A 22,492-nucleotide genomic window follows, 5' to 3' on the forward strand; every position below is an offset into this window, starting at 1 on the left:
TTGAATATTTTGTATTTGGAGCAATATTTTTTCTGGAGCAACCTGCCATGTAATTGAAAAAATTTTGTCCGAATTCTATCCTCCATTTTGAGTAAACAGACTTTAAGAGTTTAAATTAATTGTTTTTTAACACCACACACTGGAAGAATATAGGGATATAATTTAGCCAAGAACTCTTTGATTTTCGTTATAAATAGATTCGAAAAATCCTATAAGTGATCAAGCGAACTCGTAAGACCTTGCCAATAGGAGTGCAACAGAAGATATACTGGGAGAAATTTTTGAAGGTCTCTGAGGCTGTAGGTAACTAAGCAAGATATTTAGAACGTTCCGCCATCGCAAAAATTACATTCGCTGACATTGCATAGTTCTTCAGTCAGAGTACCAATTTTCAACATTTAAAATCACAACCATAACTTTTATTTTAATACCCCTCGGTTGGTGTAAAAGACCAAGCAAGCAAGTCTTCTGTGTGTTAAGAGGCCCTGAAATTGGATAATTACAATATGACTATCATCAGCAACAAGTATTTTTTTAAGCACTTTAACAATATCGAATCTTAGAAAACAGAAATGCATTATTTGCTAATTGAAATTTAAAACAACTTTCTCAGCTACGTAGCTAAAACAGAAAAATAAATAGTCTGCATGAGTTTGATTGAGTATTTTTTTTTAATCGGCACATTTTACTGCTCCATTTTTAACACCTTACAGTATAAATTAAATTATTCAACAAATCGTTAAACTTCTAAATCGATAAAAATGATCAATTTACAGTGAAATTTAACGATGAACTAGTTCCAATAAAATTATTTATTGTTGGGGAACAGCTTACAATTTTGGTTCAACTGGCAAATGAGCACCTTGTGGTTGGAAACCGTTCTCATCAGCGAGGTAGGTGACCAAGTAGGTGACACCGTCAGCTCCGATGTAACTGAATTGACCAGTAACTGAGATGGCTTCGTTTTCTGTACCAACGTTCTTCAAGACTCCTTGTTCGCTAGCAGACTTGCCATCACTAGTTTCATAACTAAAAGAAATAAATGATTGTTAGAATAGTTGTTTAAGTGCGATGTTAAAATTCTTATTAACTTACGCGTATTTGAATCCTTCAACTCCGATGTTGTCGTTGTCAAAACGGATGATTTCAGCGTGAGCTGAGTCCTGGGGAACAGCTGCGCTCAAGGCAACAGCGAAGAGGGCGGAGAAGACAATGACGAATTTCATTTTGAGTTTGGATTCAAGTTAGCTAGTGATACTGACTGATGACAATGACATCTTCACCAACCAATTTATACATTCGCATTTTCAAATGTCATTTTGCGATCGTACTGACAATCAGCATAAAACTTTTAATCGAATTCATAACATTTAATTTATAGTGCAAAAAAAAACTTTGTGCATTTGAATAACTTTGTAGATTAGTGTGCAGACTTTTTGCATTTTCTAATAAAATATTCAAAAAGTTGATAGTATCTGACTCTGACGCTTCAACCTTGTTTTTTTTTTATTAAATAAAAAAAAAACTTTTTTCCATAATTTGATAAAGCCGTTAAAACTCGTTCATGCATAAACTGCAAAAGAAAATAATATTAACAACAGAACATTATTTTTGATCTATCAGGTTTTGTTTTAAAAACACACCAACAAAAATGTCATTAAGTAAGAAGATGGGAGATGGGACAGGTTTTGTTGATAAATTGTTAAAAATAAAAACCTTATAAAATCCTTTCCAGTTTTGATAATCCGTAAGAAGATTTTCGGTTGTATTTAAAAAAAAAAAACACGTGGAACATTGTCTTGGTAACAAGAAGTAGGCAACTCATTGATCTGATTGGTTAAGGTTATGCCTAAAAAGTTTTCAACACGTATTGTTGATCTGTATAAGGTGATAGCCACAGTCCACAGTGATCTGATAATCATATTTTTTTATATCAGCTATTTGGCTATAACATTCATACGAAATTAACACGCATTTCAATTTTTTGTTTGAATTTTGTATTGTACCAGTGCAATTATTTACAAGAAATAAAAATAATTACCACGCAATAGTTTGATTGCTGAAACTGAACCTGCGAAACAAATTATATAGGTATATTTGAACTTCCAAACTCAAAGAAAGCTATAAAAATAATGTTGTTTTATTTTGGCTTTCGATATATGAAGGTACTTAAGAGCACGTTTAGTACTTGTAAAAAATTGAACGTTTACAATTACGAGGATAGAGAATACGAAACAAAGTGGGTCCCGAGACTCTCTGTCTGTCTCTATTTCGACTTTCGAGCTAGAGTCTAAACCAAAAACAAGTTTTTTAAATAGTAAAAAAATATTTTGTACCTATACCATTATTAACTAAATTTTTTTAGGTATAACTATGAGCAGCCGTAATATTAAAAATTAGAAAATTTTTAAAAAACTTTAGTGTTAATTTTTTTTTAATATTTCAATATGTTTTTTTTTTGACGTGATAACGTCTTATAAATCGATAAACCATGGCAGCCACCACAAAAAAGTGACACTATTTTCTCCCGTTCCACTTGAAATTTTTCGCAGTGCGGCAAAAATTTCAATTCAAAATTAAAAATAAACAAATATTTTTTGTAGCTTATTTAAAAGATAATAACCTAAAGATGAATACAAATGAAGGATTTTAAAAAAAATCCTTCATTGAATAGGGTAAATAGGGGTAAAACAAAATTGCACAAAATTGTCTAAATTCTAAACGCAACAATGTATCTAGAGAGTTGAATTTTTTTTTTAACCCATAGATACATTTATTGCAAGACTGACAGTGGTAATTAAAAAATTCTGAAAAATTTCAAAACCAAGTTAAAAATGGTTTTCTAAAAACTAAAACATGAGGTAGACCTTTGACAAAGTAGTGATTATAGGTAGGGGAAATTTTCTTTCATTTGAACAAAAAAAATTAGGAGTCTGATATAGATTTTTTTTTAGTCTCTACGTTTCGAAATATTAATTTTTTAAAAACACCTACTTATTTTGGGGTATTTTTGGGTGACTTTTTATTTTTTTTTAATTTTTCGTAGTGTTCAAAAATTCTCAAACTTATAGCAGATGTAGTCTATGACCGTGCGCATGCATACGCAAAATATGTATTTTAAAATGATTTTTGACCAAATGGGAAAAACAACTTTTTTTGTCCCATGTTTTTTGACCGTTTTTAACCGTTTTTTATTTTTATCTTTTTTTCTTTAACATATAAATGAATGAAATTTATCCTGTTGATAGATAATAGACAAAACTATATCTGTGAAAAATTTTAATCAATTTTGTAGTCACAATTTTGAGATAACGGTAAAATAAAGTTTTTTTTTCCAACACGTTCTTTCTTTTGATCTATAGCAGATATAAATTTTATTTAACTTTATTGAGCATAACGGTTCATATACTACAACCTACACAATGTTAAATTAAAAACTTCAGAAATACCTCAAAACACCTATGGAGATCTGTTGTCCATGAATAGCCACCAGTGTGGGAAGTACCGTATTCTCAGTTCGAAATTTCGACATGGTTGGTTATAAAAAATTCTAACTTTTTTTGCAGGCATCATATAATATTATTGAAGTGTCATATGAAAAGTGAAATAATAAGCTTTCTTAAATATAAAATTTAATATAGGTTGTTAAAGAAAAAAGCTAATTTAATGGCGTGAGAAGATAAAAAAGATTGATATTTTTGTTTTTTTTTTTTTTATTGAAAACTAATTGGGTTCAAAAAATTCTAGCTCTTTTTGTAGACGTCGCACATATATAAAATTTATTATAGGTTGATATATCAAAAAATGGATTTTTGGGTGATGGAAGTGATTTTTTCCCTTTTAAGAAATGATTGTTTTGAATAAATTATTTTAATATTTTTTGCGCATTGCAAAAATTTAAAAATGGTTTTATTCTTTAAAAGAAATATTTAGTTTTACAACCTGTTTTCTTACGACGTTATCACGTAAAATCATCGTCTGTAAATCGGCTTTACAGACAACCACTTTTTTTTTTTAAATCAATTTTTTGAAAACGGGTTGATGAATTTTATCGAAATTTCGTTTTTATGTGTTAAATAATATGTATTTTCTTAAAAATGGCAAACCTTTTTTATTGAAAAATGTTAGAAAGTTGTTATATGCTATGTTTAAGGAATTATTTAAAAAAAGCGGCTGCAACAAATTTCAATTTTTTTTTATTTCTTTTTATACAAAAATTCAAATGGCATACTTGGTTTTGTTTAGAAAATCATTTAAAACAATGTTTAATTAATTTATTTCTCAAATTTGACAAATTCTTGACAAAAATTTATGACAAAAGATACCTAGGTACATTAGTTTTTTTTAATTTACCATCTGCAGTTCGATAGGCTTGTTTTTCAAATGTTCTTCAGTTCTAGGTGGTGGTGCCTAGCAAAAAGCAAAAAGCTAAGGTATAGTTGTAAAACTACGCGTAATTTTTTCCGGTGAAGAAGGTGAAGAAAATCAACAGAAATTGAACTAAAATTACTACCACAAAGTTTACATTTAAGTGTTGTTAAACATTGTTTCCAATTTCAATGATTTAAACGTTTTTTCTTTGAATGACAATAATGATTTTTTAAATGTTATATATTTACGACAGACCTGCCTGGACCATTAAGTTTGGCTTACTTAAACTATTTTCCACCCTCTTTTCTGATTTAAATGCATTTTGTTTTTGCATTTAACATTCAACTGGTTTTGCAATAAACGAAATGCTATTAAATGCAATTGTATAAATTGGTTCGAAGACATCGCATTGTCATCAGTCAGTTGAACTTCGCTAACTTGAAACCAATCTCAAAATGAAATTCGTCATTGTTTTCTCCGCTCTCTTCGCTGTTGCCTTGAGCGCAGCTGTTTCACAGGACTCAGCTCACGCTGAAACCCTCCGTTATGACAACGACAATATTGGAGTTGAAGGATTCAAATACGCGTAAGTTTAAAATAATTAAAAACCGATATTTGCTAACGATGATTCATTCTTACAGTGTTGAGACCAGTGATGGCAAGTCTGCTAGCGAACAAGGAGTCTTGAAGAACGTTGGTACCGAAAACGAAGCCATCTCAGTTCAAGGTCAATTCAGTTACATCGGAACTGACGGTGTCACCTACACAGTCACCTACATTGCTGATGAGAACGGTTTCCAACCACAAGGTGCTCATTTGCCAGTTGAACCAAAATTGTAAGCTTTTCCTCAACAACAAATAATTTTATTGGAACTAGTTCATCGTTAAAATTCTCTGTAAATTGATCATTTTTATCGATTGGAAGTTTAACGATTTATGGAATAGTATGTAATTTTTGTATCGTTAAGTTTAAACTGAAATAATAAAATGTGTTCGATCTAGAAATCTAAACTAAGTTTAAAAAATTGTTTACTTTCCTTTTAATTTGAATTCTAAATGAAATACTGCGCTTTTATTAATTAATCCAAATACAGATCAGGAAATGATATCTGATGAGAAAAATTTGAATATCAATTCGGTTAATCTACCCAAAATAATACAATATGCGGAAAAGATCGAATGAAGATATTGGGTCGTTTGTATTTTTTATGCAATTTTGTCTAAAATTTGATCTGCCACATTGTGTTGTTTGCTTTCGGCTAGCGATTCAAGTTTAAACCAAGAAATATGCAAATTAGGAAATAAAATTGTTGTTCACTGAAGTAGCATATCAACACGTCTAGCCATTTAGTAGTCCGAATAAGATAAAGAATTGAATGCGCATTTTTTGTTACGAAGCGCTTGCTGATTCTATTTTTATATTTGATAAAGATGATGATGATGAGATGATAAAGAAAAATCAATACGCATGTATTTCATTTTTTGCTCCAAGTGTTATGACGCAAAGTGAGGACTTACATATGTACAAATCACCCGTTTTTGTTTCAACGTTGATTTTTGGGTCACCCTGTATTCACAAAAATAAATGTAGTTTTCAAATTCGATGAATATTCAAAAAAAGAGTAAAATTATCGTCCATTTACCGACTATCACACCCAATATATGTTTGAGCTATGTACAATGTACATAGTTGTTTGTGAAAAAGTCAGAAATAAAAAAAAAAAAAACAATACCCTGTTAGGGTAGGAAAAATTGGTCTTAAATATTTAAATCCGAAAAACTTTCTGGTGGGTCCCCAAAAACAAACGCTAGATACATATTTTGAAGCAGGGTTGTAAAAATATCAATTGAAAAACAAATGCAAATGAAAATATTTCGCATTAAAAAAAAAAAAAACTACCACAAATACAAAATTTTCTGGAATAAAAAAACTACATGCATTCAAAATTCATATTTTTTTTAAATATTCGTTGTGTATCTCAAAATTTTGGCTATTTGGCAATAAATTAGCTTTCAACTATAATATTGAACCTTATGTATCTTCAAATAGACAAAATTGTAAGAAATTCGACGAACATTAAAAAAATATTTAATGAACACATTTTGCATTGATTTTTTTTTAATGCAGAAAATTTCTTTTATGCCCAAAATAATGCAAAATATTTTATTTGGAATAAAAATTTTATTTTTAATGCAAATAATTTTCAGTTGCAATAAAATTTTAATTTTCAATACAAATATTTTTCAGCAACAATAACATTTTTTTAATGCAAAATGTTTTTATTTGCAAAAAACGTTTTTTTACAACCCTGGTTTGAAGTGAATCGACCCAATCATTTAAAGCCAAGTACTTTGACTCAAAAATACATTCTTTATACACTAATGCAAAAAAAAAAAAAATACAGGACTGGACTTTTTAATTAAAAACTTATAGAAGAAAATTTTTAAAGCATTTGTTTTTAAAATGTAAATAAAAAATTTAAAATTTGAAAATTTTACTTATTGAATTTTCATCAATTATCTTAAAGCACTTCTGATTTATTGTAGAATCTTGTAATTTGGTAGAATGGTAGAGCTGGTATTCCAAGTTCTAAGGCTTGGCTTTAAATTTGTATCAGTTAAATTTTGATTGCTTACTTGGCAATTTTTCAAATAGCTTTAAAAATCGGGAATTAAAAGAAAAATTGTCAAGTAAACAATCAAAATTAAATTGATACAAATTATTTAAAACCAAGCTTTAGAATTTCAACAAAGGAGAACTAGGCTCTTTTTTTTAACAGTAATGTTTTTGTTGTGATTTAATGTGCAGAAACAATTTTTTATTAAAAAAAAAAAAATAAAAATAAAAATGGTTTGAGCTGTTTTTTTTAAATAAAATTTTAAAATTAAAAAAAAAAAAAAATATTAGTAGGTACACCATTGAAAGAAATATTAATCGACACCTAAAAATAAATTTTCAAAAAATGCATTGGTGCGTTTTCAAAAATTGATTTAAAATAAAAAAAATTGAGATTCTTCTTAGTTTTGTCAATGGGGAAAAATCTGAAAAAAATTTGTGGCTTCAGCTAAAGTTTGGATGCAGTGGTTTACTGGATTGCAAAAGTCGATACGATTCTACTATTTTTAATACACTTGGCTTTACTGAAGTTCATAATACACTTCAGTGAAATTCCATAAAATTGGTATTATGTATTGTTATAATTTTCGCCTAAAACCTAAATAACTGGGTTGAATTTCCTTAAAAATAAATAATAAATAGATTTAAGATCTTGAATAACGAGTAAAATGGACAATGACGAAGAAAAAAATAACAAAAATAATAAAAATTATTTAAATTATTTCTATTTTAAGTGGAGCGATTGAATATAATTCAATTTTAAAGTTCAAGTGACCTCAACTCCAAATTTATAAAGCGTTTCGCCCAGGCACGACAGTGGGCTCATCAGTTAGATCTGTCGTACCCTTACTAAGACGCCTTATTTTGGTCGATGTTTATCGACACTATATAAAACTCACAGCATGAATATACTGTGAATTCTAATATTCAAAGGGAATTTGTTTAAATTCAGACCTTAGAAAAATGTATGCCCGTGGTCAGGCTGATATAATAACGAAGAAAAAAATAACAAAAATAATAAAAATTATTTAAATTATTTCTATTTTAAGTGGAGCGATTGAATATAATTCAATTTTAAAGTTCAAGTGACCTCAACTCCAAATTTATAAAGCGTTTCGCCCAGGCACGACAGTGGGCTCATCAGTTAGATCTGTCGTACCCTTACTAAGACGCCTTATTTTGGTCGATGTTTACCGACACTATATAAAACTCACAGCATGAATATACTGTGAATTCTAATATTCAAAGGGAATTTGTTTAAATTCAGACCTTAGAAAAATGTATGCCCGTGGTCAGGCTGATATAATAACGAAGAAAAAAATAACAAAAATAATAAAAATTATTTAAATTATTTCTATTTTAAGTGGAGCGATTGAATATAATTCAATTTTAAAGTTCAAGTGACCTCAACTCCAAATTTATAAAGCGTTTCGCCCAGGCACGACAGTGGGCTCATCAGTTAGATCTGTCGTACCCTTACTAAGACGCCTTATTTTGGTCGATGTTTACCGACACTATATAAAACTCACAGCATGAATATACTGTGAATTCTAATATTCAAAGGGAATTTGTTTAAATTCAGACCTTAGAAAAATGTATGCCCGTGGTCAGGCTGATATAATAACGAAGAAAAAAATAACAAAAATAATAAAAATTATTTAAATTATTTCTATTTTAAGTGGAGCGATTGAATATAATTCAATTTTAAAGTTCAAGTGACCTCAACTCCAAATTTATAAAGCGTTTCGTTTTATATAGTGTCGGTAAACATCGACCAAAATAAGGCGTCTTAGTAAGGGTACGACAGATCTAACTGATGAGCCCAAAATGGACAATGTTCACTAGCCAACAAAATAAGGGAAAATAAAAAATTGTGATTTTTCGACACTGCACTCCAGGAAGAGTGATCGTAGCAGATTACACAAAAATCTTACATAAACTTATGTCACATTCCGTAAAAGCGCAGCAAAAAAAAATTGACTTATTTTTGTTCATTAAGATATGAGACTATTTTTTTCTGAAAAAAATGATTATTATTTTTGGTAATGCTATTTATTAGGCTGCAAAATTTGTCATCAAACCAATAATGTTGTTATATCTGCTTTCATTTGATAAAAAAGTCTTAAAGAATGAAGGAGGATTTCAACTATATCCAATTATGTAAATTTGGGTCACTCTGGCGTATGCGTTATATATTTTTTTTTTTTTTTTTTTTTTTGAAAAAAAATTATGTAACTTCTATTACTGATCAATTAATCAAAGCACTTGATATTTTGTGATCATTCAAGAATATTATTTTCATGAGATATATAATTCCATCTCGGAAATGGGTGAAAGTTTCAGACCTGGTGGTATTTTTCCTGAGCCCCATTTTGATTTTGCTGTAAGCAATACAGCATTTTTTTTTCAGTAAAGAAAAAACACAAACAAAAGTAGCTTTCTTTTAAAGGAATTTTTTTTATATTTCTTATAGGTATTCACATATTGACTAGTTAACACAGTGTTTTAATCCTAATCAATCATAAATCGATCAATCAGGTCTCAGCAGACGCTTTTCAACGATGCAACTTTCAAATAAGTTTAGTCAATTTATTGTTGGGGAACTGGCAAATGGGCACCTTGTGGTTGGAAACCGTTCTTGTCAGCGATGTAGGTGACGGTGTAGGTGACACCATCGGGTCCAACGTAACTGTATTGTCCACGAACAACAAGGGATTCATCTTCCTTGCCAACGTTCTCCAAAGATCCTTCTTCGCTGACAGACTTGCCATCGCTGGTCTCAAGACTGAAATAAGTAAAAAAGTTAAAAATTTATTAAAAACCATTTTAAAGTTTAGTGCTGAACAATTTGAAGTTAAGTGTTAAACATTTCGAAACACTTACGCCCAGTGGTATCCTTCAACTCCAATGTTGTCGTTGTCATAACGGAGGACTTCAGCGTGAGCTGAATCCTGTGGCACTGAAGCGCACATGGCAACGGCGAAGAGAGCGGAGAAAACAATAACGAATTTCATCTTGAGATTGTAGTTAACGTCGTTGAGATAACTGAATGATGACACTAACTATCACTGCACTGCATTTTATACTGAATAGTATCTATAGCAAATCGCATATATTAAGTTATAGAATTTTGGCAAAACCAGTCATTGTTGTTGTGCACTAAAATAAAATACAACTTTGAAAAAAAAAAAAACTAATAATAAATATTGCATTTTTATATATAATTTTACGAGTTATAATTGATTTGAATATAAATTAGTTACTTTTCTTTTTTTGGTAAAAATTTAGAATAACTTAATGCGCTACTAGTTTAGAACCAAAAACTGGTTCTAAGCTATTGCATATAATTATTTATTTATTTTTTTATCAAGAAATTTCGTTACGAAAAAACTTGACGCCACCCACTTGGGTGGTTCACTTAACGTGTATGTTTACGGCACGTTTGTACGAAGCTTTCATGGATAGAGAAGAGCGAGAACAACACCTGTGGGAGATCGTTTGCTGACACCAGCTGCCGTAATCTCAGTTTCAATTTTTACATGGTTGTCTTTAAAAAATTGTAACTATTTTTGTAAGTGTCGTACAGATAAGGTTGAAGCAAATTTTTAAAGGTGAAATGATAAGCTTTTCAATAATATGAAATTTATCATAAGTTGTCAAATAAAAAAATGGACTAAATGAGTGATTTTAAGAAATCATTTTTATAGTTTTTACAAATCATATATGTACTGTACATAGGCTTTAGTTATGGTTTGATTCTTTCGAAGAAATATAGGTAAGGCTTATTTTTGACGATTTTATGGACAACCACTTTTTTCTTTGAAATTTATTGTAACTTGAATTAATATCAAAGAAAAAACTTGAATTAGGTACCTAATATCAAAGAAAAAAATAAATTTTATTATTTTTATTATTTTTTCTTCGTTATTATGAAAAAAAAATAAGTACCTACGACATAAATAAAAAATAAATAAATAATTATAGTTGCATAAGTTGATAAAAATTTAATGCAATAGCTTAACCGCGGCAGTTCCCGATTTCCAAATTTTTTTTTTATTAATTATTGAATATCCATCTAGCCTATTCATGTGTTAACTTTCGTATTAACTACAATAGAAATTAACTATTCTAGCCAACAAAAACAATTGTGTTAACCATTTGTTGGTACAAAAGCTAACAATAGTTAGGAATTTGTTTTCCTTTCTTGACCAGTTACTATCGACTGTAAAATGCAAGTCTTATTTCTTGCAAAAAAAAAAAAACTATAAAATGTTATTTAACAATACAAGTTTATCTCTTTGAACAGATACATTTTCGTCACTTAAAAGAGATTAAACCAGGAAAAAGAACATTAAATTTTCTTTCAAAGAAAAATAAAATAAAAAAATGCGCCACATAAGCCTTGTCCCGGGGCCCGGGCAGCTCAAGGTACGCCTCTATTAACTGCATTGCACTACTACACCATTTTTTGTGATACTATTTTAATTTTTTTTGATGGATCTATTTCGAACATTTTATATCCTCAAAACACACAAAAAGTGTAACAGATGCTAAATGACATTCAAAACTAATTCAACCCGAATTAATTCAAATCTAACACCAAACGGTTGATTTACGATCAAATAACTATATTACATTTCTTGTCCATACATAATTTATCTAAGTTCTTTTTATTTTTTGTTTTAGTTATGAATTGTGTTATACTTATTTAAATATTCATACATTTTTAGACAACGGAAGTAATTTAAACTTTCCTTTGAAATAAAGAGAAATAACTGCATGTGGATAAAAATGCTTAAAGAAAGAAAAAAACACAAAATGACAAAACAGGATTAAAATATTTGCATTTGCAGTTTTATTATAAATTTGCATTTTTAAACAAGTTTCGATTTGGAAACAAAATATATAAAAAAAAACAATTATTACTTAGTTAAAGTTCAAATGCAAACTATTTTGCATTTTGCACTTATTCTAAAGTGGTTATGGCATTAACTGGTTTAAGTCTTCTCCTGCCAAAATAACTTATTCGGTAGTATAAATAGGATTTGATATGATCAAATCGATATCATTCAGTTATCTCAACGACAACTAAATTCTCAATTTCAAAATGAAATTCGTTATTGTTTTCGCTGCCCTTTTCGCCGTTGCCATGTGCGCTTCAGTGCCACAGGATTCAGCTCACGCTGAAGTCCTCCGTTATGACAACGACAACATCGGAGTTGAAGGATACAAATACGCGTAAGTATTTTGAGATTTCAAAAATTGAGTTTTTACTAAATTTTTGTACTTTTCTCTTATTGCAGTCTTGAGACCAGCGATGGCAAGTCTGTCAGCGAAGAAGGATCTTTGGAAAATGTTGGCAAGGAAGATGAATCCCTTGTTGTCCGTGGACAATTCAGCTACGTCGGACCCGATGGTGTTACTTACTTGGTCAACTACATCGCCGACAAGAACGGTTTCCAACCACAAGGTGCTCATTTGCCAGTTGGCCCACAATAAATGATCTTGCCATCATAACTAGGACATAGTGCGTCGTTGAAGTATACTGACTGATCATTCGTTTTTTGATAGTCGATTGGTTCTTTGACGATTTATTGAATAGTTTTAATAAATAAAAAATAAAAAAACTGAACAAATACGTCTTTCTATCACCAAGCTCAATTTTCATAGTGAAGACATGCATGTGCAGTTTTTCAACACACTTAAGAAAGAATTTATTTTTATTATTATGTTATTAGTGGTTATTTGGAAATTTCTAATGCGTTTTCTAATACTGATAAGGAAGCAATAAACGAAAGGTTTTATAAAAAAAAAGAGGTTGTCTGTAAGGCTGGTTTACGGACGATAATTTTACGTGACAACGTCGTCAGAAAACAGGTTGTGTGCTTTTGTTTAAAATGAGTCAATTGAAGCGTTTACTTGTTCAAACAATCATAATTTACAAGAAAAAGCTAAAAAAAAATCCTTTTTTATTTTCTCATTATATTATTACTTGCGATATAGGTACTATATATCAAGTTATGCATTCGTACAAAAAAAAAAAAAGAGTGTGTGTACTTATGTACACGCGACTGAAGTTATACTTCTCATTCAGTATATGTAAATAATTTCATTTGATATTTTTAATTTCTATTATTAAATTAATTAATCCACACTTCGTTTTTTTACATTTATATCAAGTGAACAATAAATTAATTCTTTCATCCTCCTTGCGTCCATGTATTTTTCAATTTATTCTGTGAAATTTACACATGTTGTGCGGTTCAGAACGTACGGTATACGCTTAACGAAAGTAAATGAATTGCGCATAAAATGTGGGGTATGGTAATTTTATGAGAATTGTGTGTGCTTCAGCACTAGTAGTAGCAATATGAAACTTGCAGGGTTGCTACAAAGCTCAAAAGTGAGCTGAGCTCAGCTCACAGCTCAGCTCAGCTCAGCTCAGCTCAGCTGGAGCTATGTACCATAGCTCCAGCTCATTTGAGCTGAGCTGAAAGTGAGCTGAGCTGATGGTTGAGCTGAGCTGTTAGGTGAGCTGAACTGTCGGTGAGCTGAGCTGAGCTGTTGGGTGAGCTAAGGTAAAGTAAGCTGTGATGGGTGAGAGGATACATTGATTTTTATTTGGAAAGTATAATGAAATTTGAAAATTTTAAACTTTTATAAAACACCATAGCTTAAGATGTTTGGTTCTAGTTATTAATGGAATTATTTTAACACATGGATATTTTTATAAATAAAACAGATAATTTTTCGTTTTCTTTTTTTTTATTTTTTTTTAATAATAAATATGTTTATATTTTTTTAGTTAAATATTTCTTTTTTTATCATAAAAAAAAATTCCGGTACAATCCGGTTTTTCGACTTTTTTCAAAATTCCGAGAAAATCGCGTTTGAAAGTTGGGGTAAATTTTTAATTTCGAAAAATCAGCGTATCTTTGAACGCTCCTGGTAGCTAAACCGCTTGAGAGCAAATTTTGGGAGTGATGCCAAATGATAGCTTGTGTCATGGGCCTACGCTTTGCACATTGTCAGATTTTTAAAAAATCGCCTTCCATGTTAAACCGCCACATCATGCCTTTTGTTCAAAATCGTGCCTATTTTTTTTACTTTTAAGTTCTCCCGGTTTGAGAACGCGTATACCTACAGGAATGGGAGTTGTACCCAAATGTAGGTTAGAGTCCCCGCTACCTTTTGGCATCAAAAATTTTATTTTCATTTTCTTCAAAATTCCGCGATATAGGCGTTGGAACGCTTTGATCTAGAGACAGGGGAGTGGTGCCATATGAAAGCTTATATTCTCAGCTACCCGATAGTGGTATAATCCGGTTTTTCGATTTTTTTTCAAAATTCCGAGAAAATCGCGTTTGAAAGTTTGGATAAAATTTTTGTTCGAAAAATCCCCGAATCTTTGAAAGCTCCTGGAAGCTAAACCGCTTGAGAAAAATTTTTGGGAGTGATGCCAAATGATAGCTTGTGTCATTGGCCTACGCTTTGCACATTGTCAGATTTTTAAAAAATCGCCTTCCATGTTAAACCGCCACATCATGCCTATTTTTTCAGAATCGTGCCTATTTTTTTTTTTACTTTTAAGTTCTCCCAGTTTGAGAACGCGTGGACCTACAGGGATGGGAGTTGTACCCAAATGTAGGTTAGAGTCCCCGCTACCTTTTGGCATCAAAAATTTTATTTTCATTTTCTTCAAAATTCCGCGATAAAGGCGTTGGAACGCTTTGATCTAGAGACAGGGGAGTGGTGCCATATGAAAGCTTATATTCTCAGCTACCCGATAGTGGTGTAATCCGGTTTTTCGATTTTTTTCAAAATTCCGAGAAAATCGCGTTTGAAAGTTCTGGTAAAATTTTTTTTCGAAAAATCCCCGAATCTTTGAACGCTCCTGGAAGCTAAACCGCTTGAGAGCAATTTTCGGGAGTGATGTCAAATGATAGCTTGTGTCATGGGCCTACGCTTTGCACATTGTCAAATTTTTTAAAAATCGCCTTCCATGTTAAACCGCCACATCATGCTTATTTTTTCAGAATCGTGCCTATTGTTTTTTTTCTTTTAAGTTCTCCCGGTTTGAGAACGCGTGGACCTACAGGGATGAGAGTTGTACCCATATGTAGGTTAGAGTCCCCGCTACCTTTTGGCATCAAACAAATTTTTTCATTTTCTTAAAAATTTCTAGATATAGGCGTTGGAAGTTGTGACTCTCACTTTCAGCTAAGCTCACTTCCTGCTCAGCTCAAATGAGCTAAGCTATGGTACCTAGCTCAAATTTGAGCTGAGCTGAAATGTGAGCTTTTTGCAACTCTGGCAACTTGCCAGATGGAAATTATCACATACAACTTGCCACATGTAACTTGCCACACGCAACTTGCCACATGCAGCTTGCCACATGCAACTTGCCACATACAACTTGTCCGTCTGTCTGTCTGTCCGTCTGTCTGTCTGTCAGTCTGTCAGTCTGTCAGTCTGTCAGTCTGTCAGTCTGTCAGTCTGTCAGTCTGTCAGTCTGTCAGTCTGTCAGTCTGTCAGTCTGTCAGTCTGTCAGTCTGTCAGTCTGTCAGTCTGTCAGTCTGTCAGTCTGTCAGTCTGTCAGTCTGTCAGTCTGTCAGTCTGTCAGTCTGTCAGTCTGTCAGTCTGTCAGTCTGTCAGTCTGTCAGTCTGTCAGTCTGTCAGTCTGTCAGTCTGTCAGTCTGTCAGTCTGTCAGTCTGTCAGTCTGTCAGTCTGTCAGTCTGTCAGTCTGTCAGTCTGTCAGTCTGTCAGTCTGTCAGTCTGTCAGTCTGTCAGTCTGTCAGTCTGTCAGTCTGTCAGTCTGTCTGTCTGTCTGTATAAGGATCTACAGCCTAAACGGATGGACCGATTAATGTCAAACTTGGTATGTAGCGTTATTTGGCGACTCTCCAGAGGGGTTTTTGGAATTAATTTTTTTCGACCAAAAATAACGGTACTTGTCATATACCGATTTTAGTAAAATTTAAATATCTCGAAAACGGCTCCAACGATTTTGTTTAAAAAATTTAAGAGTTAGTTTTAAGCTAAGGTCTATTTTCTAATGAAAAAATTTTTTTTTGAAAATCATTATTAACGGTACCTGCCATAGAACCATTTTTTTCAAATCCGATTATCTCCGAAACTGCTTATTCGATTTCAACGAAACTTTTTGTGAAGAAGCATTTATGTAATTTGAATATAAACCAAAAATAAAATTTCCAAAAAAATAATTTTTGGATTTTTAAAAAAATTTTGAAAATTTTTTTTTGAAAAATCAAATTTTCGAAAACGTGACATTGAATTTTTTTGAAATTTTGTTTTTTGATGTTGATTAGTGATTTCTACAAAATGGCATACCAATTTTATTTTAAAACTTTTTTTCCAAAAAATTATTTATAAAAAATTAGTTTTTTAAAAAACGGCTCTAACGATTTTAAAAATTTCTTGTCCAAAAATGCACCTTAATATATCAATCAAAACTGCATACTTGTTTTGGAGGGCAATTTAATTTCAGATTTTATTTTATTTTTTTAAAAAACGAATTTTATTTTTTTTCCAAATTTCTATATAAAAAGTCTTAAAAATTTAAGCAACTTTAACTCTAAGAGCAAGTTCGTGCGACCCAGTCGTGCATTTTATTTTTTTTTTATTTTAAAAGCTTACAAAAAAATTATGCAATTTAAAAGCCAAGTATTTCTTCTTAAGAATGAAACTATTTTTAAATTTTTACAATGCGCAAAAAGTTTAAAAGTAATAATTTATTGAAAACAATCATTGTCATCAAAAAAAGCAAAAAAAAACATGAATTTTTATCTTCTCACATCATTAATTCCATTTTTTCCCTAACACCCTATAAAATTTCATACCATCTGAAAGCTTATTGTCTGATCTCAAAATATATATATCGATCAGGTCTATGAGACATCTACAAAAAGAGCTAGAATTTTTTGAACTCGATCAAATTTCATTAAAAAAAGCAAAAAAACATTTATTTTTATGTTCTCACGCTATGGAATCAATTTTTTTGTTTGACAACCTATACCATGTGAAAGCTTATTATTTCAGCTTTCATATGACGTATCAATCTCGTTTAAAAGATGCCTACAAGAGAAGTTAGAATTTTTTAAAGTCAACCATGTCGAATTTCCAGACTGAGATTACGGTACTTCCCACACTGGTGGCTGTTCGGGGGGCAACAGATCTCCACTGGTGTTTTGAGGTTTTTTGCAAGTTTCTTGATTTAACATTGTGTAGCTTGTAGTTAGTGTACCGTTATGTGTGATATAACAAATGAAAGGTAATTGTATCAGGATGCTCATAAAAGTTTAATAAAATTTCTATCTGCTCGTGGTCAAAAGTTATAACCTGTTGAATTTGAAAATTTTATTTTACCGTTATCTCAAAATTGTGTTTACGAAAATGATTGAAACTTCGCACACATGTATTCGTGGTCATGGTCTATCATTACTCCATAAACTTAATTCCTGTATTTATTACAGAAAAAAAGATAAAAACAAAAAACGATGAAAATCGGTTAAAAACGATCAAAAAACGTGTTTTTTAAAAACTTGTTTCTTCCGTTATTCAGTCAAAACTCACTGAACGATATTTTTGCACATGTATGCATAAGGCCAAAACCTACATTACCCATAAGTTTGAATTTTTTGAACTCTCCAAAAAAAAGCTAAAAATCAAAAACTACCCAAAAATACCCCATTAAAAAGAAGGTGTTTTTTAATAATTCATATTTCGAAACGCAAAGTGTTTGAAAAAAATCCGTATTAGACCCCTAATTTTTTTTTCTCTCATCTTTCACCTGGCACCTTTAGAATTTTCAAAAAAAATTTCCTTACCCAAAATCATCATTTTGTCATAGCCCCAACACGTGTACAACGTTCAAACAAAACGTTATAGCTTAGTTTCAAAATATTTTAGAACTTTTTCTTAAATGCAGTTATTCTTAAATTAGTCTCATCTATCTATAGCAAAAATCAACTCTCTACAACTTTGCGTTTAGATTTTAGCCCAAATTTCATCTTTCCGTTTTACCCCTGTTTACCCTATTAAATGAAAGAATTTTTAAAAAGCCTTCAAATGTATTGAACTTTAGGTTATTATCTTTCAAATAAGCTATAGAAGATTTTTGTATCTCTAATAGTTTATTTTTAATTTTGAATTGAAATTTTTGCCGCCCTGCGAAAGTGCGAGAGTGGAACGGGAGAAAATGGCGTCACTTTTTTGTGGTGGCTGTCATGGTTCATCGATATATAAGACGTTATCACGTCAAAAATTAAAACTTCTAACAAGTTCTAAAACTGGAACGAAGGTCTTCGAAACAGATAATCCTGTCAAAAAAAAAAAAAAAACACAAAATTGTGGAAGTATTCAAGTTGCATTTCTGGCACCTTTCTGAGGATAATCATTCAGGATAATGAAGACACACTGCCAGCCAACATAGGAGAGGTTAAGGTTTAAGGAAGCTAGTGAACAAACAAATTTCACGTATAAGATCTTATTCAACATAACGTTTTAACAGATCAATTAAATTATAAAACAAATCGACTTCAAAGTTGCATAAATAAATCAGAAATTTTTACTAGCGATGCACAGTGCGGTATTTTGATTTAAAACCTGGCCAAAAATATTTGGGCACTTTTTTAACATCAAATAGATATCAAATGACTAAAAAAATATTTTGAAACATATCGTCGGCACAAAGCCAAAACCGCGAATCTGCATTTATGGAAATTTTCACTTTAATGCGTCATTTAACTTGTTATCGATCCCTCTATCCACTGCTTCGACCCCAATCATCCATCTGTTGCCTAAAAGCCTAAAATATTAATTTCTGTAGCACGAGTTCCCATAAGATTGCATGCATTTCCAAAACTTTGAAGCCGTTTTTCTCAAAACTACAATTTTGCAGATTCGTGGTTTTGGCGTTGTGCCCACGATATATTTTCTTCTATTAGCCGGCAGAAATTTTTTTGTTAATAAAAAAACAAAAGCATCTACAAAAATGTGCTATAATTTTTGTAAATCTAATAATTTATTCATATTGTTTTTTTGACTCAAGTTGTTTCATCAAATAGTTTTTGTAAAAATAAGTTTAAAAGATGAAATTTATAAAAAAGTTTTTTTTGTTCGTTTTTTAATTGATTTAGTACAAAAGTTTTAGTCAAATGAAAATAACCTTGTTCTAATAAATATCATGTTTCTAAGAAATAAAAAAAAAACTGAAAATAATTTTCCCCGAAAATCCACTTTTGCTTTTTTTTTTCTTAATTCCATTAAATTTTTTATTTAGATTTCTTTTAAATTTTTTAATTGTATTCAAATTATCTCAAAAATATTGTGTCAAAATTAAAAGTTGATTGAAACAATATTAACGGCGTTGTGAGTATTTTAACTCTTTACTTATTAACGGTTTGACGACTATTTCTTGTACAACAAGGAACTTTGAGATAAAAATTTTTTAAAATAGTTAGAGCCGTCTTTTTTACTTACTTCCAAAAACGAAGTATTTAATTCGTCTGTATTTTTTTTTTGTTACCTCATAACTTTGGACTAATTGAACCAATTTTGGTAATTCTTTTTGTAGTGGAAAGGTGGTGGCTGCAATGTGGTCCCATTTTAATTTCGTTCAGTTTTAGCCATAGGAACTATTAGAAAAACCATAAAACCCAGTTTTGATTAATGGAAGTCGGTTTTGTTATTTTTTGATAAAAATGATTATTTTAAATATTTAGTTTTTTTTTTAGAAAATTTTTAAAAAAATTTTCAGGAAATCATTTAGTAGCCATTAAGAGGACAATATTAATCAACAACTAAAAACGAAAGTTTTAATACAATTTATTTTGCCGTTTTCAAAAACTTGATTTTTCAAAAAAAAATTTAACTTTTTTTTTATTTAAAAAAATATTTTTTTTTTATACATTTTTCTTATTTTTAATATTAGAGTTATTGAAACCTTTTTATACAAAAATTTGCATTGAAATCAGTGGTGTCGTTTACGAAAAAGTAAGACTTCAAGAAAAACTGTTCTATGGCAAGTAGGTACCGTTAATAACGGTCTAAAAAATATTTTTTTTTATTTCAAAAGTACGATATTATTTGCAACATTACATGTATTTTTTTATTAAAATCGTTTGAGAAAAACAACATTTTCCATTTTAATCATATGACAAGTACCTACCGTTGATTTTAGTTTAAAAAAAAATTTAAATTGCCCCTCTAGGAAATCACCAAAAACCTTTAACTACCAAGTTTGAAGCAAATCGCCCCAATGGTTTAGGCTGTAGCTCGAGATAGAGACAGACAGAATTGCGAGATCCACTTCTGCATTCTCTATCATCGTAATGTCATATCTGATTATTCCTGAACTTTCCCTATAGGACCAATTATATCGCAAGTAAAAACAACGAAAAAATTTTGTAAGCAAGCCAAAAATTTGTAGCTTACAGAGAGAATTTAAAACTAAAATAAGACTGATGTTACATCAGCTCAGTGTCCGACTGAACCCAGATTTTCGCAAAAATTGATCCAGATCTATTGGGTGACATACACCAAGAACAGTCAATCTTTGGAGTTACCATCACACAGTTTCGGTAAGGTAATGTACCATCAAGCCCTTTCTTCAATCTTATTTTGGAAGAAATAGAGCTTAAGATCGATGTTAACATAAGAAGGCACTAGCAAATTAGGTCAATTTCTTGCGACATTGACATTACAAGAATCTATCATCGAGTTTAATCGGAGTCATTGACAACAAAAATAGTTGGAATTGTAGTTAACAAGAAAAAAAAAAGGTAAGATCAGTCAAACTAGGATGACAACAGGCATTATTTTAAGTATCTTGATAGAAACTACCGTTTCAAAGACAGAAATCCTTGTTTCAAATCTAAGTTCAACTTTCTTTGATACTGAAAATTAACTGTATTATCAAATACGCGTTTATAGGTTACCACACGTTTTTAATTTGAATTCAAAATTTAGCTCAATGAAAGAAAACACTAATTTAATTCAGTTTTGTTTTATTAAAAACTATTCAATAAATCGTCAAAAATACCAATCGATTATCGATAACGAATGATCAATCAATACATTTCAACGACGCACTATGTCCTAGTTGTCATGGCAAGATCAGTTTATTGTGGGCCAACTGGCAAATGAGCACCTTGTGGTTGGAAACCGTTCTTGTCGGCGATGTAGTTGACCAAGTAAGTGACACCATCGGGTCCGACGTAACTGTATTGTCCACGAACAACAAGGGATTCATCTTCCTTGCCAACGTTCTCCAAAGATCCTTCTTCGCTGAAAGACTTGCCATCGCTGGTCTCAAGACTGAAATGAGAAAAAAGTAAAAAAATTTAAAAATTTAGTAAAAACTCCATTTTAAAATTTAACAGTAAACACTTGAGCAAAAACACTTACGCCCAGTGGTATCCTTCAACTCCAATGTTGTCGTTGTCATAACGGATAACTTCAGCGTGAGCTGAATCCTGTGGCACTGAAGCGCACATGGCAACGGCGAAGAGAGCGGAGAAAACAATAACGAATTTCATCTTGTGATTGAGAATTTAGTTGTCGTTGAGATAACTGAATGATATTAATTTGAAATTATCAATCCATTTTATACTTTTGCTCAAGTGATTTTGCAATAAAAGACTTAAACCAGTTAATTCATAATTATTTTAGAAAAAAGTGCAAAATGCAAAATAGTATATGCATTTGAATATGAACTTTAGCTAAACAGACAAAATATTAACCAAAAAAAAAAGAATTTGTTTCTAATATAAAACGTGTTCTTAAATGCAAATTTATATGAAAAATAAAAAAGAAATGCAAATTTATTGATCCTGATTATTATTTTCTTGTTTTTTTTTACCGTTCTTTCTTATATTTAGTTTTGTGTTTTATTCTCCATATCAAAGAAAAAAAAAAAAAGAAATTGTTATTTTCTCAAAATTAAATGCTGAAACGATAAGTGTAATGAACAAATCCTTATAAAAAAAAAAAAAACCAAAAGAATTCGACATCTAAATTATTGAATATTGTGAATATGAATTTGCATAATGAAACGGTACCTATGCAATATGATAATAATACCAGTAGTATCTGCAAAAGATTAAATTATTTAGTTTAAAGTGATCAACGTTATCTACTTGTTTCTATTGGTTTTTGTATTAAAAAAAAAAAATATAAATAGATATATTGCAGAGAAATTATCTCTATAATATTAATTCGGTCACTGAACTAGGTTATTCTTGGCCGATATGGTTTTACGTGGGCTATTTTAAAAATGAATGAAAATGTAAGAGTTCCCAGAACTAATCTGAACCATATAAATGAGTGTAAAATCGATATTTATTTATAAAATCCTCAAATACACTGTTGAAAAAAAATTAAGGGATGAAAAAAAAAAAAATTCACATTTTTGAAGTTTTTCAAGTAACTTCATTTCCCTTATAAATTGTATAACTGGAAATGAAACAAATTTTCAAGCAACG

At 30.6% G+C, this 22,492-nt stretch overlaps 5 protein-coding genes across 5 annotated transcripts; 2 read left to right on the plus strand and 3 right to left on the minus strand.

Moving 5' to 3' along the window:
- Nucleotides 1–683: 683 nt before the first annotated feature.
- Nucleotides 684–1,249, minus strand: LOC129912393 (larval cuticle protein 65Ag1-like). The gene is made up of 2 exons (XM_055990608.1): nucleotides 1,096–1,249; nucleotides 684–1,029 (listed from the first exon to the last, which is right to left on the minus strand). The coding sequence occupies exons 1-2, from the start codon at nucleotides 1,224–1,226 to the stop codon at nucleotides 831–833; spliced, it is 330 nt and encodes a 109-aa protein (XP_055846583.1). The 5' UTR covers nucleotides 1,227–1,249; the 3' UTR covers nucleotides 684–830.
- A 3,551-nt stretch (nucleotides 1,250–4,800) lies between these two features.
- On the plus strand, nucleotides 4,801–5,218 carry LOC129912392 (flexible cuticle protein 12-like). Its single transcript, XM_055990607.1, has 2 exons — nucleotides 4,801–4,957; nucleotides 5,013–5,218. Exons 1-2 carry the CDS (start codon nucleotides 4,827–4,829, stop codon nucleotides 5,209–5,211), a joined length of 330 nt encoding a protein of 109 aa, XP_055846582.1. The 5' UTR covers nucleotides 4,801–4,826; the 3' UTR covers nucleotides 5,212–5,218.
- A 4,214-nt stretch (nucleotides 5,219–9,432) lies between these two features.
- On the minus strand, nucleotides 9,433–10,025 carry LOC129912395 (flexible cuticle protein 12-like). The gene is made up of 2 exons (XM_055990610.1): nucleotides 9,872–10,025; nucleotides 9,433–9,773 (listed from the first exon to the last, which is right to left on the minus strand). Exons 1-2 carry the CDS (start codon nucleotides 10,000–10,002, stop codon nucleotides 9,578–9,580), a joined length of 327 nt encoding a protein of 108 aa, XP_055846585.1. The 5' UTR covers nucleotides 10,003–10,025; the 3' UTR covers nucleotides 9,433–9,577.
- Nucleotides 10,026–12,071: 2,046 nt separating this feature from the next.
- On the plus strand, nucleotides 12,072–12,609 carry LOC129912396 (flexible cuticle protein 12-like). Its single transcript, XM_055990611.1, has 2 exons — nucleotides 12,072–12,226; nucleotides 12,292–12,609. The coding sequence occupies exons 1-2, from the start codon at nucleotides 12,096–12,098 to the stop codon at nucleotides 12,485–12,487; spliced, it is 327 nt and encodes a 108-aa protein (XP_055846586.1). The 5' UTR covers nucleotides 12,072–12,095; the 3' UTR covers nucleotides 12,488–12,609.
- Nucleotides 12,610–20,999: 8,390 nt separating this feature from the next.
- Nucleotides 21,000–21,571, minus strand: LOC129912394 (cuticle protein CP14.6-like). Its single transcript, XM_055990609.1, has 2 exons — nucleotides 21,417–21,571; nucleotides 21,000–21,326 (listed from the first exon to the last, which is right to left on the minus strand). Exons 1-2 carry the CDS (start codon nucleotides 21,545–21,547, stop codon nucleotides 21,131–21,133), a joined length of 327 nt encoding a protein of 108 aa, XP_055846584.1. The 5' UTR covers nucleotides 21,548–21,571; the 3' UTR covers nucleotides 21,000–21,130.
- Between the last annotated feature and the right edge of the window lie 921 nt (nucleotides 21,572–22,492).

This window comes from Episyrphus balteatus, chromosome 2 (assembly GCF_945859705.1).
Source record: "Episyrphus balteatus chromosome 2, idEpiBalt1.1, whole genome shotgun sequence".
Classification (NCBI taxonomy): domain Eukaryota; kingdom Metazoa; phylum Arthropoda; class Insecta; order Diptera; family Syrphidae; genus Episyrphus; species Episyrphus balteatus.